Source organism: Halichoerus grypus, chromosome 3 (assembly GCF_964656455.1).
Source record: "Halichoerus grypus chromosome 3, mHalGry1.hap1.1, whole genome shotgun sequence".
Taxonomy (NCBI): Eukaryota; Metazoa; Chordata; class Mammalia; order Carnivora; family Phocidae; genus Halichoerus; species Halichoerus grypus.
In genome coordinates this window covers 160,237,246-160,252,532 of record NC_135714.1, presented here as the reverse complement: position 1 = coordinate 160,252,532, position 15,287 = coordinate 160,237,246, and the positions used below count along the sequence as shown (strand labels likewise).

General features: G+C 50.2%; 1 protein-coding gene across 5 annotated transcripts in view; it reads right to left on the bottom strand.

The window, feature by feature from the left end:
* The window catches only part of PEBP4 (phosphatidylethanolamine binding protein 4), a 260,819-nt gene that overhangs the window by 244,242 nt on the left and 1,290 nt on the right, over window positions 1-15,287 (bottom strand). Inside the window, exon 1 of one of the 5 annotated variants that reach the window (XM_036075108.2) lies at window positions 6,486-6,574. The exons of 1 other annotated variant lie outside the window; for it this stretch is intronic. Coding sequence is in view for 1 of the 4 variants with exons in the window: in XM_036075107.2 (XP_035931000.1) it covers window positions 5,990-6,100 (111 nt within the window). In the remaining 3 variants the exon portion in view is untranslated. Of the gene's footprint in view, window positions 1-5,976; window positions 6,257-6,485; window positions 6,575-15,287 lie in introns of those variants that run through there. 3 more of the 5 variants (XM_036075111.2, XM_036075107.2, XM_036075112.2) reach the window with 3 other exon arrangements.

Sequence of the window (15,287 nt, the reverse complement as noted above, 5' to 3'; positions counted from 1 at the left end):
CCAACTTGGGGGCTCTGCATGGGTCCTCACATATTCCATCTGATTGTTTTTCAGAAATGTACTAATTTATACTTCCATCAAGTAGCAGGAGTTGAGTATCATCATTTAAAAAAAAATTCTTACTGATTCCACAGATTAAAAATTGATCTAATTTTCACTTTTTAAAAATAACTGAGGGGACGCCTGGGTGGCTCAGTCAGTTAAGCTTCTGCCTTTGGATCAGGTCATGATCCCAGCATCCTGGGATAGAGTCCCGCATCGGGCTCTCTGCTCAGCGGGGAGCCTGCTTCTCCCTCTGCCTGCCGCTCCCCCTGCTTGTGCTTGTTCTCTCTGACAAGCAAATAAATAAAATCTCTAAAAAAAATAAAAATAAGTAAAAATAAAAATAACTGAGGTTAAGCCTTTTAAAAAATGTTCCCATATTTATTTCCTTTTAAAAAATGAATTGTATTTGCATGTTCTTTGCCTATTTTATTTGCTAAAAAAACTTACTGGTAAATTAAAAGCCTTCAGGTTTTAAATGCCCAGTTGTTACATTAGAATATTTATGAGAACAAACAGTGAAAAAAATTGTGTATTTATATTACCAGTGTGAAGAGAAATGAGAATTCATTTAATCGTCAAATTCTTTAATAATTCTGAAAAACAGAAGGGTCAGTTCATTTCATCAGGACAATTTTGATTGTTATCCTAGCTATCTTCAAAGTGAAAGTCTGAACTAATGTCCAATACCAAGTTTTTTTAAAAAACAAACTCTGTGGATATTTAAAATTAGAGCTCCAAATTCCAAGGAATCCATTCTTCTAACAGCTTTGTGTGACGTCCCAAATACTTTCGAAATCCCAAATTACAACTTCGTGTTTCTGCTTGATTACATGAAGTGCATCTCATCCCATAGCTATGACCCCAAAACAACACCTAGCATTTGTCCAAATCTCCTAATTTTAATTTCCCTTTTAGCCATAGGTAATCAAAACACTAAAGTGCTCTAAGCTGCTTCTTTCAAGTGTAATACCTTATCTGCAGAGATTTAAGCAAAAAAAATGTGCTCAAACTTTTCCGATTTTAAACTACCTACTGATTTTCCTCTGAGATTTAGAAATGTCTTTTTCAGAATTCGACTGCAGTATATATAAAAGGTCTGCTTGTGAGAATGTATGTTTTCCTTCCGATCTCATTTCCTATTGTAAAAGCTAATTGTCAGCGTCTGGCACAGTGTCTACCATAACTAGTTCAATAAATGTTGACTGGAGCTGATTCAACTACTGATAAGAAGCGAACCATCTTTTTAACTCTGGTTGTGCTGACAATTATTTTTAAACCTATGCTGAGCTGTATGATTGACTGAAAGAAAGACATCTCATTCCCCAGCGGGAGCCTCTGGAGCTGCAGTGACCTCCCCACCCCCACCCTCTTCTTGACTTCCATGGAGCCTTGAGATGCTCTCCTCACTAGGGCAGGCCCTTCGAGATTGTTCCAAGTAGGCTGGTTTTGAGAGCTGAGTCTTTTGCCAGCCAGATTCATTTGAATTAGCCAGTGTCCCTGCCAGGAATTCACAGCTGGAGCTGGTGCAGACTCCTTCTGTTGGGTGGGGGCAGGAGGGAGGAAGGGGAGGTAGGATGAAAAGGGACCAAATGTAGGTACCTTCCATGCAGCCCCTTTCTTCTCCTACGTGCCTCTGAAGCAACTCAAATCTGCTCTCCAGGGCTTGCAGAATGAGCAGTAGGCATACTCTGGCTGCCATGCGCTTACGAGAAAGTATCGGGTTCTCCGGAGGAGTTTAGGGCTCCAGAGGAGCCTGAGCTTGGCCCTGAGCCCAGTCAGCTGAGCTCCAGCTGCAGCAGCACCATGCTGCTCAGCCCAGGCAGCCCAAGATCTGGACCACTTCAAGCTCAGGTACAGCTGGCCCTTCTGCCCACTCTCCCAACCCCAGTCCTGCCCACTGGGCTCTCAGAGGCCCCAGTCTATAAACGGTGATGTCAGGGGCTAAGCACTGAAGGCTGCCCAAGCATTTGTGTAGCAGAACTAGAAGAGAGAAGCCTTTCACTGCTCCCAGTGATGTCCGGCTCTGTCTTCTCACCATTTCGCTGAACCCATGTGCAGGAAAACCTAGAGGCTACTGGTTTGGGGCTCTTACCTCTGTTCCCATCATGCGGCCCAAAGGAGGCCCTGGGCAACATGGTAATGCTTGTTTTAAAATCTCTCCCCAGAGGCACCTGGGTGGCTCAGTTGTTAAGCGTGTGCCTTTGGCTCAGGTCATGATCCCAGGGTGCTGGGATCGAGCCCCGCATCAGGCTCCCTGCTCATCCGGAAGCCTGCTTCTCCCTCTCCCTCTCCCCCTGCTTGTGTTCCCTCTCTCGCTGTGTCTCTCTCTGTCAAATAAATAAAATCTTTAAAAAAAAATTAAAAATAAATAAATAAATAAAATCTCTCCCCAGCCTCCTGGCCTTTCCACCTGTTGGTGGAAGGCTCTGCTCTAGTATCTCCTTCCCAGCCGTCCACTGCCCCTTCCTGCCACTCCCTCATTCTCAAGTCTTTGTGATGTACCAAGGTAGAACTACCTCACAAGCTAGACTTCAGGTTCTGTGCAAACTCCAATCCATTGGTATAGGCGCCATCTTTCTTGCAAGGTACCTTCTGGTCTCGGTTTAGAAATAGTGAGTACCATGATTAGCTCGCTTGACTAGCTCTCCCTGCCTCCTCCGTGAGTGGGCACATAGACACCATGTAGACATGTTTGTACCAACATGTAGACGATTTTGTTACCAACCCAGTGAAACAGAGTTCAAATAGTTTCTCTATAAAGGGCTGAAATGCTGAGACTGATAATTTGGCCATAGCAAAGCAGAGGTAAAATGTGGAGGGAAAATACTTGCTTTTGGCCATAGTGATCATAACCTATATTTTTATTTTCTACCCTAAGGAAAAAAAGTTTTTGGTAGGGGCATGATTTATTTATCATTTAAATAACTCATTTCACAATGTCCTTCTGGAATTTGAGTGGGCCTGTTTGGAATTTTGTTGGGTTGTTAGCAGCCCCCTCATGATATGCTTATTCAGGGGTGTACATGAGTCTCTTCCTGACCAAGGTTACCCTGGAGACTCTCTACTGGGAGGGTGATGGCTGTGACCTTCAGTACAGAACTCTGCTCCTGAGTAACCACACTGGGTGTTCGGGAGGCACACGGAACAATTTCAGAGTAGTGCGAAGCACACACTCATTTTTCTTTATTTATCTTCTACTTCTAAATGTTCTACTATGAACCTGTAAAATCAGAGAAAAAAGGATATAAAAAAGAAGATAATGCTATATGGCATATTATATACCAATTATGTATTTTAGATAGCTATATCGAGTGGTGGTAAAAATTTTAGTGGTTCTTAATTTTTCATATTTTTCTGCAACTATCAATATTTGTTAATGAAGGGGCACCTGGGTGGCTCAGTCGTTAAGCATCTGCCTTTGGCTCAGGTCATGATCTCAGGGTCCTGGGATCGAGCCCCGCATCGGGCTCCTGTTCAGTGGGAAGCCTGCTTCTCCCTCTCCCACTCCCCCTGCTTGTGTTCCTTCTCTCGCTGTGTCTCTCTCTGTCAAATAAATAAATAAAATCTCTAAAAAATATATATTTGTTAATGTACATTTGTTAATTATAGAACCAGAGAAATATTTTTAAAATAAAGTACTGGGGCTTTTTTCTTAGCCAAAACCCCAGTTGATAAATATCAATTAAAGAGAAAGGTTTAAACAGGAAGGGCAAGCTTAACATGTTTGAGAAAAAATATAGAAAACTATATTTATCACCTTAGGCTAAGGAAGGGTTTCTTAAGATACAATATATACTATCCTTGAAAGAAACCTTAATGAATTCAACTGCAATATAAGAACGTATGTTCATCAAAAGCCACCATAATGAAAGTCATATAACAAGCCACACTCCTGGAGAAAATATTTGTCACACGTAGAACTGAAAAGCTAGAAATGTTTTTTGTATATTAAAATACATTAATACTTAAAAATATATATAATATATAATATTTTTCATATCATTGAAAAATGTTAGTTCCAGAACATGTAAATAACTCATACAAATTGCTGATGATAAGAAAATGCTGGTGTCCAGAAAATGGGCAAAGGACATGAACAGGCACCTCACCGAAGAAGAAACACAAATGTACCAAAACGTTGGAAGATACCCACTCGACCTTGTTAGTAACCAGAGAAACACGGACTGTTACTGCTGAGATACCACAATGCACCCAGCAGAGAGGCTGAGGGGAGGTGAGAATCAGCAGCAGCTAGAACCCCTCTTCACTGGCCGCTTCGGAAAACCCTTCAGTGCAATCTTGTCAAGTTGAGCAGGCACTTACCCCATAACCCAGCAATTCTATTTCTGGGTATTTACCCAGTGAGAAATGTTTGAACATGTGCACTTGGACAAGCACAAGAACATTCAAAGGAGCGGTTTTCATACTAGCAAAGACTAGCCAGCGGAATAATACGCCGCGGCCCTGGGAATCACACTGCCCTGCAGAGGGAGGCACCATGGCCACACACAGCAGAGTGGCCCCATCTTAGTAACACAAAGCTGAGAAAAGACAAGTCCAGCAAGATGATGCACATACAGTATAATATCCTTTCTCAAAGCTTAAAAACAAGCAAACCTAAACAGTATATTATTTAGGGAGGCCCACACAATATGATAGAAAATATTCTAAATCTTCAGGGAAATGACAAACACCAGATGCCGACTAGGGGCCCCTGTGTCGAGAGGTTACACGTGGGAACGAGGAGCCCCGCGTGCACAGCTTCAACCGTGCAGTGTGTTGCTTGTGTTACGCTTTTTAAGTCGAGTAAGGGGTTTGCAGTTGTTTGGGTCCTTATTATGTTTTATGACTTGGATATGTGTAATATTTTAGTGGACCATATATTATATCACCTAAAAATATTAATGACTACAGAAGGAAATATGTGGGATATCCAAAACCTGTAAGTGGAACTCCTTTGATTTGAACTCAGTCTGACTTGGGATTCTAAACTCTTAAACCTACCTGGTCATGATGTATTGCCTTATTAATAGTGCTTTTAGTTTGAAAAAAAAAATAAATCCTGATTATAATCATTGGTATGGGTATCGAGGTACAGACTCATTTCCTTAACCCCACCCTTTACTTCTCAACATCTTCCAAAATGATCATTGTCCCCCCCCAGTGTGGCTAAGAGGGAGAAGGGGAGGAGTGCCTGAAGCATGCTTCTCTAGCGCCCCCTACAGACCAGACTTACTGTAGCAGCGAGTGGGGTGTCCACCAGACCCCAGGGGGCTGGGGCGGTGACATCTTCACCCACAGGCCAACTCCCCTGAAACTGGCCCATGGTTCTTTTCACTGTGGTCATTCTTTGGGGTTAGACAAATGGGGATGAGGGCTTTGTTTCCTGAATACACTGAGGGTGTCCCCCAGCCCTACCTCATGCATGCGCTCCCAGGGGTCAGCCGATCAGACTGGCACAGAGCCCTTTCTTTACTTAGCAGAGTTGCTGGAAGGGGCAGTGTTGGGACTATGAATCCTTGAGCCCCAGGCAGCTGGAGAAGATAAGAGGTGGAGAACAATCTGGGGAAGGGATGGGAAAAGCAACCGGCTTCTGGAGGAGTGAGGATAGCACACAGAACTCAGTGCTACCGAAGCATGCACCAGGGTCCCAAGGGAGATAAGTGCTGTGAAGGCCATGGGGATCCTCTCCCTTCCCTGCTGGGGCGTCCGATGGGGACAAGTCGGGGTGATGGCAGAATGCATCCCAGCCCGGTGCACTGTCATGTCAACTCCCCCTACCCCTCTCCACAGTCCCAGCCAGCACCAGCCCCTCACATCATATTCAAAATGGGGAGACAACAGAGTCCAAGCCATTGCAAGAGATACATAAGCTCCATCAACCGAGTACAAAGCCATTGTTCTTAGCGTTCAAAACGAGGGATATCAAACCTTTAAGACTCACAAAATGGCAAATTGAGGTCCAGAAATTGATTGCAAGAAGCACAGTGGCCAGTATAGGTTTTGAACTCCGTTGCTCAATCGTCTCGAGAATCCTGGCTGGCCAGACCGGCATGTCAGACCACTACAAGCTAATACCTTTCCTGTTGTTCATTTTCTACCTGAGTGCAAAGAAGCAGAAGCAGGAAGAAAGGCTTCCTGTCCAGCAACACTCCCCAACTCCCATCTCGCTTCTCCAGCCTGCCTTCCCTCTGAATAGCCTCCAGCTCAGGTTGCCAAAATTAATCACCGGTGGGGTTGAAGCAACAGCGCTGTTCCCTGGCTCTAGGCCAGGCTCCCAGGATGTGCGTCAGAAAGAGCCAGTGAGTGAAATTCCAAAGCAATGTGAGTCACCAGGGAGGAGGAGAGGCCCGGACAGGAGTCAGAATGAGAGCCTGAGGGCAGACCAAAAAAAGGCCCTGGGGGGTCAGGGGCTGGGCCGAGATACCAAGAATGCTCACCTGTCCAAAGTTGGGAGTGGGGCCTCCGGTCCAAGCGGCTTATCTCTGGGCTCTGCACAGACCTGGACGGGGAGGCAACTGACCGGGAGGCCGGCCTGCTAGTCCCACCCCTGGATACAGTAACCATGACCCTTACCTGGCTCCCCATAGGCTGGGCTTTGGATCCCAGCCCTTAAATCCGTGTATTGTTTCCTCACGCATTCCCTCCCCTTGACCTGGCCCAGGACATTGCTTCCGGACAGGGAACGGTGATAGGCCAGCTGGGCCCCAGGGGAAAGACAGCAGGTAAGCCTGTGACCCATGCCCTGCCATCCTGAGATACCCGCCCCCCCCCCCCCGCCCCGGCCTTTTCTCTGTTCCTGGGGAAGAGAGAGGAGCTCCAGCTCTGGCGGCTCCACCTGTCCTCACCTGGTCCCTTCCAGAACTCAGGACAACGAGCAGTTCTCAGAGTGTGATCTCCTCCGAAGGAGGGAGATGGGGAAGCAGGGGGAGGTGGGTTAAGGAATCAGGGGTCTTACCCATCATGGCTCAGCAGCCCCTTGACTGGGGACCAGCAACCCGAGGCAGCTGTCCCAAGGCTAAAACTGTGTGTTGCGGGGGGGGGGGGGGGGGGGCAGTTCCACACGTAGTGGGAGTATCAAGGGGCAATGTCTACAGGGGCCAGGGGCCAGGGCAGGCCTGGATTCCACTCTCTCCTGGGAACCGCGGCAGGAGGGAAGGGGAGCCGGGGTCTCTCCTCGTCCAAGAGCCCTTTTCATCCTACTCCATCAGCTGTCAGTGGCCAAGGTGGAGCTCAGCAGCAGCCCGAGCTTCTGGGGCTCTGGGGCCACCTCCGCCCCCAGGCCTGCTCTACCTCTGCCCTTCTCCAGCCCAAGCGGCCCCTGCCAATACCAGGGAGAGCGCCGCTCTGCCCGTTTTCCTGCACCTGGCTTTTCATCACCACTCACTCCGGGACCCTGTGCAGCCCTTCGAGGTCCCTTCCCACTCGAGGAGCTGCCTGATCCTGGCAGCAGGAGGATCCATTTCTCCAAGAAGAAATGGAGCAGCATCCCTAACTCTAATCCTCACCCTCTCTTGCTCCCGCCCCACCCCCCCAAATTGGGCACTTCGTTCTAGTCACACCTGGCCAAGAACTCGGGCTAGCACAAGCAATACCTTTCAGGGTAGCAGAGTACCCCCAGCCAGGCTGCTGTCGCCTCCTTGCAAAGCAGTAGCTGAGTGAGGGGACTCCTTTTGCTTTAGGAAGGGACGAGGCTGAGACTGAGGCTCAGACAAGGGGCCGATGGAGAGGTGGGCCCTAGCGAAGGTGAGGGGCATGGCTCTGCGTGGGGAGTCAGACCGGCTGAGGGGGTCTGTGAAGTGACCATTTAAAGCCCCAGCTGCCCCTGTTTCCAGGTGACCTTTGCCCTGGGCTCTAATTCTGTCTCTTCCTTATGCCTCCACTTCCAGGCATTCTTCTTTATCTCCAGCTGTTAAGGCCTGTCCGTTTCTCTGACATATATGGGATATATATATATATATTCCATCAACTGAGTTAAAAGCCCACGCCTTGAGGCATGAAAACATTCCCACATTCTTGACTTCTGGGGCCGGGGTTGCAGAGTGAGTAGGGGCTGGGAGGGATCCGAGGCAAGTCCCAGCTGGTCCATTCCTGCTTCTCTGCCTTCTGTCTCCCTATAGCGACCCTCCCTGATGGCAGAAAACATGTCACATGATAACCTCACACGGTCAGAATTTCAAAACCAGTGTGGATCATCCACCAGCACCATCGGGTCTCATGCATGAGTAAACTGAAGCCCACAGAGATGGAGTCTGGGGAGGGGGCCACAGCGCTGGGCCGCACACGGCCGCAAGCTCCCCGGGCGATCGAGCACACGCTGTTTTCTGCTCTGGCTCAGGTTTCTCAGCTAAAGAGTCATTTTGATACGAATTAAAAACAACACATTAATGCTCTAAAATCGGGGCGCGAGGTTGGAGGGGCTCAGGGGCTGTGCCATCTCCTCTGAGAGGCTTGGGCCTGCCTGTTCTGTGATAGTAGCAAGTCACATGGCTGCCCGGAGCTTCAGTTTCCCCACCTGCCAAGTGGGGACCGTAGTCCCTCCTCAGAGGACTGCTCCGAAGTGTAAATAAAGCAGTACGTTAGCCCAATACTGGGCATATAACAGGCTTTTGATAAATGATGATTATGATGATTAGGCTTAAGCCTCTTGATGATCGGGATGGCATCGTTATCATTTTATAATCTCCACCATCTCTAGCAGGGTCGGGCGCGGGTAGGAGTTTAACATGTATGTGATACACAAAACAAAAGGTAAATGAATGAATGAGCAAACAAGCCTCATCTTTTCCCGGAGTCTCAGGGTGAGTAAGCGATGTGACTGGGGCCCCGGCCCCGGAGAGGCAGAGTGTGGGCGGCCCCGCGGTCCCAGTTCTGCACGTATAGGATGGTGGTTGGGGCGGCTGTGAGCCGAGGTCTGCTGAAGCCGCTCTGCCACCCCAAGGCATCCCTGTCGGGGTGCAGAGATGGTGGTGTGAGAGTCTCCTTTTGGGGGCTGCCTCCAGCCCCAGGATCCCACCCACAGCTCAAGCTCCCAGACAGCTCTCAGCACCGGTCTCCTAGGAGAAAGAAGAGGGTGGGCTGGGAGAAAGGTGGGGTGAGCAGAGGTGAGCTTGTCTGGGCATGTGGTAAGCCCCAAACTGCCCAACGAAGTGGAGGTGTGCATTCTGTGGCCTTTGAAGTGCCCAGACTAGGTTTCCAAGGGCCTGCGTGACAGCACCGCACTGCCCCTGTCACTCTGCCCGGGGACCAGTGCCACAGGCTATCTCTCTAAAGGGATGACCTGTTCTGTGAGAAGCCTCCAACCCTGAGCACCAGCTCCTCTACCCTCTGTCTCTGCCTCACTTCAGGCCTTGCCCTGGGGTCCAATAAACTGGGAGCGGCTTCGCCCTGCGGAGCAATGGTTTGGCTGAGACCAGGGGCCCTGGACTCTGTGCGCAGCACGCTGACCCTGAGAGGGGCTGAATTTCCCAGGGCAGCTGGCTACTGACTTGGGCTGCTTGGAGAGAGGATTCTCAGGTCCAGAGAAGTCCAGAGACAATGCAGTTGCCCTATTGGTCCCTCATCACTTCAAGAAAGTTCTGCCAGCTGGCCGTCCCCCTCTCTTTGACCAAGCCAGAGCCGTGTGCAGGTATTTTTCTAGAAATCTCTGCCCAGGAGGTGGGGGAAAGGAGAGGAAAGAATGAGGGGGAGGGGTGGCGGCAAAGGAAAGGGAGAATGAGAGGTAAGGAGGAAAGGAGGAGAAGAGAAAGGGGGCCTTAAGGGTCCTCGAATGATCCCAGACTTTGTGGAGGACGTGGAGCTTTGGGAGCTGGGGGAATTCTCCTCCTCTGGTTATAAAAAGTCAAGGCCAGAGGCTCCTTAGATATCATCCAGGTCAACTACCTGATTTTCCTGAGAACCCCGAGGGGGCGGGAGCCCAGTTCCAGAATGCACTCCAGCGCCTTTTGTATCCCTTCCTTTCTCATGTTGTTGGATGTCCGAGTACCAAAAAGGCTCCGGGGCTAGCGCAAAGGGGTGCAGGGGTGCTCTGCAGGGCGTGGCCTGGAGCCCTGCAAGGGGAGCCCAGAGTGCAGGTGAGGGCCAGGCCCCATCCTGGGAAGCCCCACACAATCCTTTCACCTGGGTCCAAAGCAGCTACAGCCCGAAACTCCTGTCTGGTTACTGACATGCAGCAATGCCCAAGGCAGGGTCCAAGTTCAGACTAAGCTGCTTTTGACAAGAACACTGAGCCCGCTAAATGTTTACTAAACAAACCCTGTCCTCTTCTCAGTTTTTAAGATTTCCTATTCCATGCCATGCATTCCTTCATCTGGAAGCAGTAAACAATAATACACACTCACAGTGGACCACTTCTGAGGGTCAACAAAAATCTTTCCCATCCCTAACATGGGTTATTATCCCTGTGAGCTCTAGCAGGACCAGCTCCCAAGGGGGGGAAGAAGGAGGGGACTGGGGGCTTCTGGACACACATGGCCCCTGGCCTCCCTCTCGGCCTCCTCCCTGCCCCCTCTAGAACACCGCAGCCACATGGAAAGCCATGGGGAACAGTTGGGGCTTTTTATAATCTTTATTTGTTAACAGTTCAGGCTATTTTTTTCCATGCTTCAAGAGATGCCAATGCCTCTTGAAAAAGTTGTGAAAAAAAACAAGTCTATTTTGGGGTGATCAGCCTCCTCAGAGCTTCTCACTTGCAGCTCTGCGGGGCTCCAGGAATGAGCCTGTCCTCTCAGAAGATCTGCAGCCTGCTTGAAGGGAAGGATCTTGGGCCTTGGGTGCACTGGCTAGGGAGTGCATTTTCACCCCCCACTTGTAACGTTTCTGTCTACAAAATGCGGCAGAAGTAACACCATGTAGCTTCTTTCTGCTGGAGGCCTGCCTGGTGGTGGCTTCTTGTGCACTGTCCTGAGAAATAACAGCCCAAGACACTTGGGGTGGATCATGCACTTCCCCTGTGACATTAATGGTGGTGCTTCCCCTGTGACATTAATGGTGGTGGTACTTGCAGCTCTTAAAAGCTATAAGCCAAAAAGCGCTCCAGTCTCTCCGCTGAGCAGAGAGCTGCAGGATTTACTGCATGGAGGCCTCAGCCAGCTGTGGTTCCGTGGGAGGCAGGGCCAGGGTGGAGGGGCGTGTGTGGGTGGGCAGAGGGGTCTGCATGCTCAGATCTCGGCCAGCAGGCGCTGGCTGCAGCCTGGCCAGGCCAGACTGGGAGTGGACTCTTCAGCTCCTGCTTTGAGCAGCCCCGCCAGCCCCACAGTGTGGTGTAGGAAGGCTGCAAGGGGCCGGCTGGGCTTTGAAGATCCTTTGTGTTCCTTTCACTGCCTCACCTGCTTGTTCGTTTTCTCACTGGGCACCAGGGCCAAGGTGGGCATGGGATTTTCCAACCCTGGTAGGTTAGACCGTCAGAACTCCACACCCTCTGTGCTGACTGCTCGCCATAGGCAGCCGAGGTAGCCTAGGCACAGATGGGAGATGGGCCCCTTTACACAGGGGTACTGAGCATAAGTCCATGAGGCGGAGAAGGCAGAAATGGAGGAAGAGTTAGAGGGATCACACAATCTCTGATCTCAGCCCTGGAAGGGGCCATGAGAAGATCATCTGGTCACCCCCTGTCTTCAGGCAAGTAATATTATTATCCCAGTGGAAGACCGGAGAGATTAGGTTCCTTGCCAAAAGTCACACAGCCAGTTCCTGGTGGAGGAGAGACTAGAACTGAGGTTGGCACTAGTTACTGCAATAACTGCTCCTCTGTTTTGGTTTCTTTTTACTCGGGGCTCTCAGGGCTCCTGTTTTCCACATCCCTGCCCACACTGGGCTTGAGGGGGCGCCTCTTCTTGCCTTAGCTTTCTTCTGCCTCATTGTCCCCTGCCCCTGGAGGGTTGTCACAGAGATGCCCCTCCACACAGCACCAACTGCTTCCAGAGGTATCCAGCAGGCCTCTCCAAGCCCTTCTTTGATCATTCCCTATCTTTCCTGAAATTCTAGAATTTTCTTTGGCTGAACTGGTCCCAAGATTGTGACTGACCATTTAAGGAGGCTAAAGATGGGGATCTCTGCCTCTTACTATGTTTCTAATCCCTCCCCACTCTGCCCCCAAATATTTCCTTCTTCCATTCTCAGCCTTGGTGGCCATCAGCTGATATTCTGCTGAGTCAAGTTTGGGTCGGGAGCTTCTTCAGTGAAAAGGATGGCCAATAAAATAGAAGCCTTCCATGCTAGGAACCCATAACAGATATCCATGTTGGATGAACTGGACCTCACCCTTGTACATGAGAAAACAGGCCCAGAGAGGAGAGGGAATTGTCCACCATCACCCAGCTGGGTGACGACAGAACCCAGGCCTCCTGATGGACAATGGACTGCTCTTTTCAAATTACCAAGCTCAGAAGGTGCAAATGCCTGCAGCATGGGATGAACCATGAACCCAGTTGTTGACCCTCGAGGAGCACCTTGATTCCCTGAGGTGGCCTCTGTCTTGGCCTCCGGGCTGAGTGTCTCAGCAGGAGTCATGCTCTTGCCCTGAGTAGACCCTCTGTTTGGGCTGACCGAGCTGGTGGCGTCTCTTTGGGTAACTCAACAGTGTGTTTATTCCTTCTCTCACTGTCTTCCCCTGCCCTGCCCCATTCACTTCCGTCCAGCCCCCCAGGAGCCTGGAAGGAACACAGAGCAATGGCGACCCAAAGACAAAGCCAGCGCAGCCTGTGGAAGACCTCTCTGGACAGCATGTGAGTAGCCACTGGGTGGTGTCAACTCCCTCCTCCTCAAGTGCCCCACCCAAACATTCATTCATCCATCAAGCATTTATTGAGCTCCTACTGAGTACTAGTTGCCAGACCAGCAAGAAGGAAACTCTCGAATAAGCATGGTTCCTTCCCTAAACAGTGCTCAGTACTGTGAGGAAGAGAGAGACCCAATGATAGAGCAGGGTGATTGGTATTATTAGGGGAGCACAGAAGAAGGGCAGGGAACCTTGCTGACTTTGTAGGGGGTATTCATGGTGGGCTTCCTGGAAGAAGTGATGTCTAGGCTGAGACTTGAAGGATGAGTAAGCATTATCCAGGTGAAGGGGTGGGAAGAAGAACAGTGTTCAGGCTGAGAGAACTGTTTGAGCAAAGGCCCAGAAGTGTCCTGCCTCTTATAAAGACCTGGTGGTGCTCCCTGGGTCCTTGACGAGGAGGCTGAGAGACTCCAGACTTTCCAGATTTGGCTCCTTCACCCTGACAGGGCTCTGCCTGTTGAGATGCCTCTGCTTTTGCTCTCAGCTGGTACCAGGCACAGGGTGGCAATGCCGTGTGCCCCAGACTACACGCTGCTGGGGAGGGGGGCAAGGCTTCATGTCAGAAGGCCTGTGGGGTGCACTTGGCAGAGGCTCATGTGTTCCAAGGGAGGGTAGACAGAAGAGAGATTAATAGCCTGCCAAGAGGAGAAAGGCTGGAACTGTGTGAAACAAATGGAACATGCAGGTTGGAGAAGGACACACCGAGAGAGGTCTGCATAGCTTGGGCTGGCCCTGGGGAGGAGCCTTTGAGCCACGGGGAGAGGGGGGCCTGTGGTACTGGCCGCAAGCCTGCCGCGTAGGTGCCCTCTTGAGGACCAGGATGGAGAGTTTTCTCCCCAGATGGGGCCTCCTGCTCACAGGCTTCAGGAAAATGGCAGCTCGTGATGTCCTTGAGGAGAGTGGTTATGGGCATCGTGGGAGGGGGTGCCTTTTCAGGACAGGCTCAAGGGGTTTACATCGCTGGGGAGGAGGAGTCACAAGAAGGCTTTGGTGAGGGAAGAGAGGTTGGAAGAGGCTCTGGCTGGGAATGCCTGAGAGGTGATGTGATCAGGAAGAACTCTGGTTTGAGGAAAAGCTGAAAAAGAGGATTGTGTGCCAAAAGTGGGACTGGGAATTAAGGTGTTGTCCCCCAGCGGAGCACCTGGCTCTCTCTGCCTGAGACAGTTTACCCAATGTGAGCAGGGGGGTGCAACTTCATTTGGCCAACCTTACACCCTCAAACCCCAACAGGGCAGCCTGGTTGGGCAGTGAGGTTCACAGGCTGAGTGGGCTCTTTCCCCAAAGGCTCCATAGAAGCAGACCTGGAAGCCCCACGATGTGGGGCAGAGGGCAGATCTGTTTTCCTGCTCTGTGCTGTACTGGGGCCATCCCTGCTGCTGGGATGTGTGAAAGGTGAGGAAACCAACAGGCTGGTGCTCTGGAGCTGGATGGGGGCAACTGGGTATCAGTGGAAGAGACCGTGGCCTCCTGTGACACCCATGCAGGGATATTATGCCATGGTTTTCTTTGGGGCAGTGACCGCTAGCACACAGAGGATGGCCTGAGGCTCTTCAACACCAAACATGTGGGAAGAACACACCTGCCCATGGCTTAGTGTCTTTCCCATGCATGTACTCAAACCAGTACTTTCTGTCCTTATGGAGACCGAATCCTAACCAGAAGAGTGAAGCGGCACCCTCAGTCATCCCTAACCTCTCCTCCAGCTCTGGGCAGGTTCAGAAGGAGGTGGGGGAAGCATCCTCCACCAATCAGGCACTTACTGAACATGCACCAGGCCAGAAAGCACATTTATCACAAATACCCTAATGGGCAACGTCCAATTGTATGCATTCATAGATGGAAAGCATACTTCAGAGAATACAAAATTCATTTTTATTCGGCTTTTTTTATGGCAATGGATTTCTCTTCCTAATCATATTTTTGCATAAACTAATATTAAACTGGATTTGCATTCTCAGAGCACAAGCTTGAGGGGGTTAGGTGGAAGGCCTGTTAGTCTGGACTTTAAAAAATTGTCCAGAGGTAATTGACAAGATGGATAAAACCAGACTGAGCTGGCCACTGTAATTACCAGTAGTCAAGATCATCAGAATCAAACCAGCCTTGAACATGGAAACTTCCCTTGAGGACTGCTCATATTACAGATGTCATCCCTTAATAACCTCTTTGTTTTACAGAGCAGTAAATCGAGACGGAGGGCACAAAGGTGTCTTAGACACCGTCTCCAGGGCTAGTGTCTTCATGGCATTTCTTTTAAGAGGTCCAGAAGATACTGGTAAACTCCAGGTGGCAATAGGATGGGCGTGGGATGGACGCAGAGACTGCTGAAGAGGGAGGGAAGGGGAGAAGGCCTAGATGGTACAGGTGATATAGTGACCCACTCTAAAGCTCATGGGCCACGGCAGTCGGACGCACAGGCCGTAGCTGAACGGCTGGTGATCAGGGAAGGAAGGCCCTCAGGTGC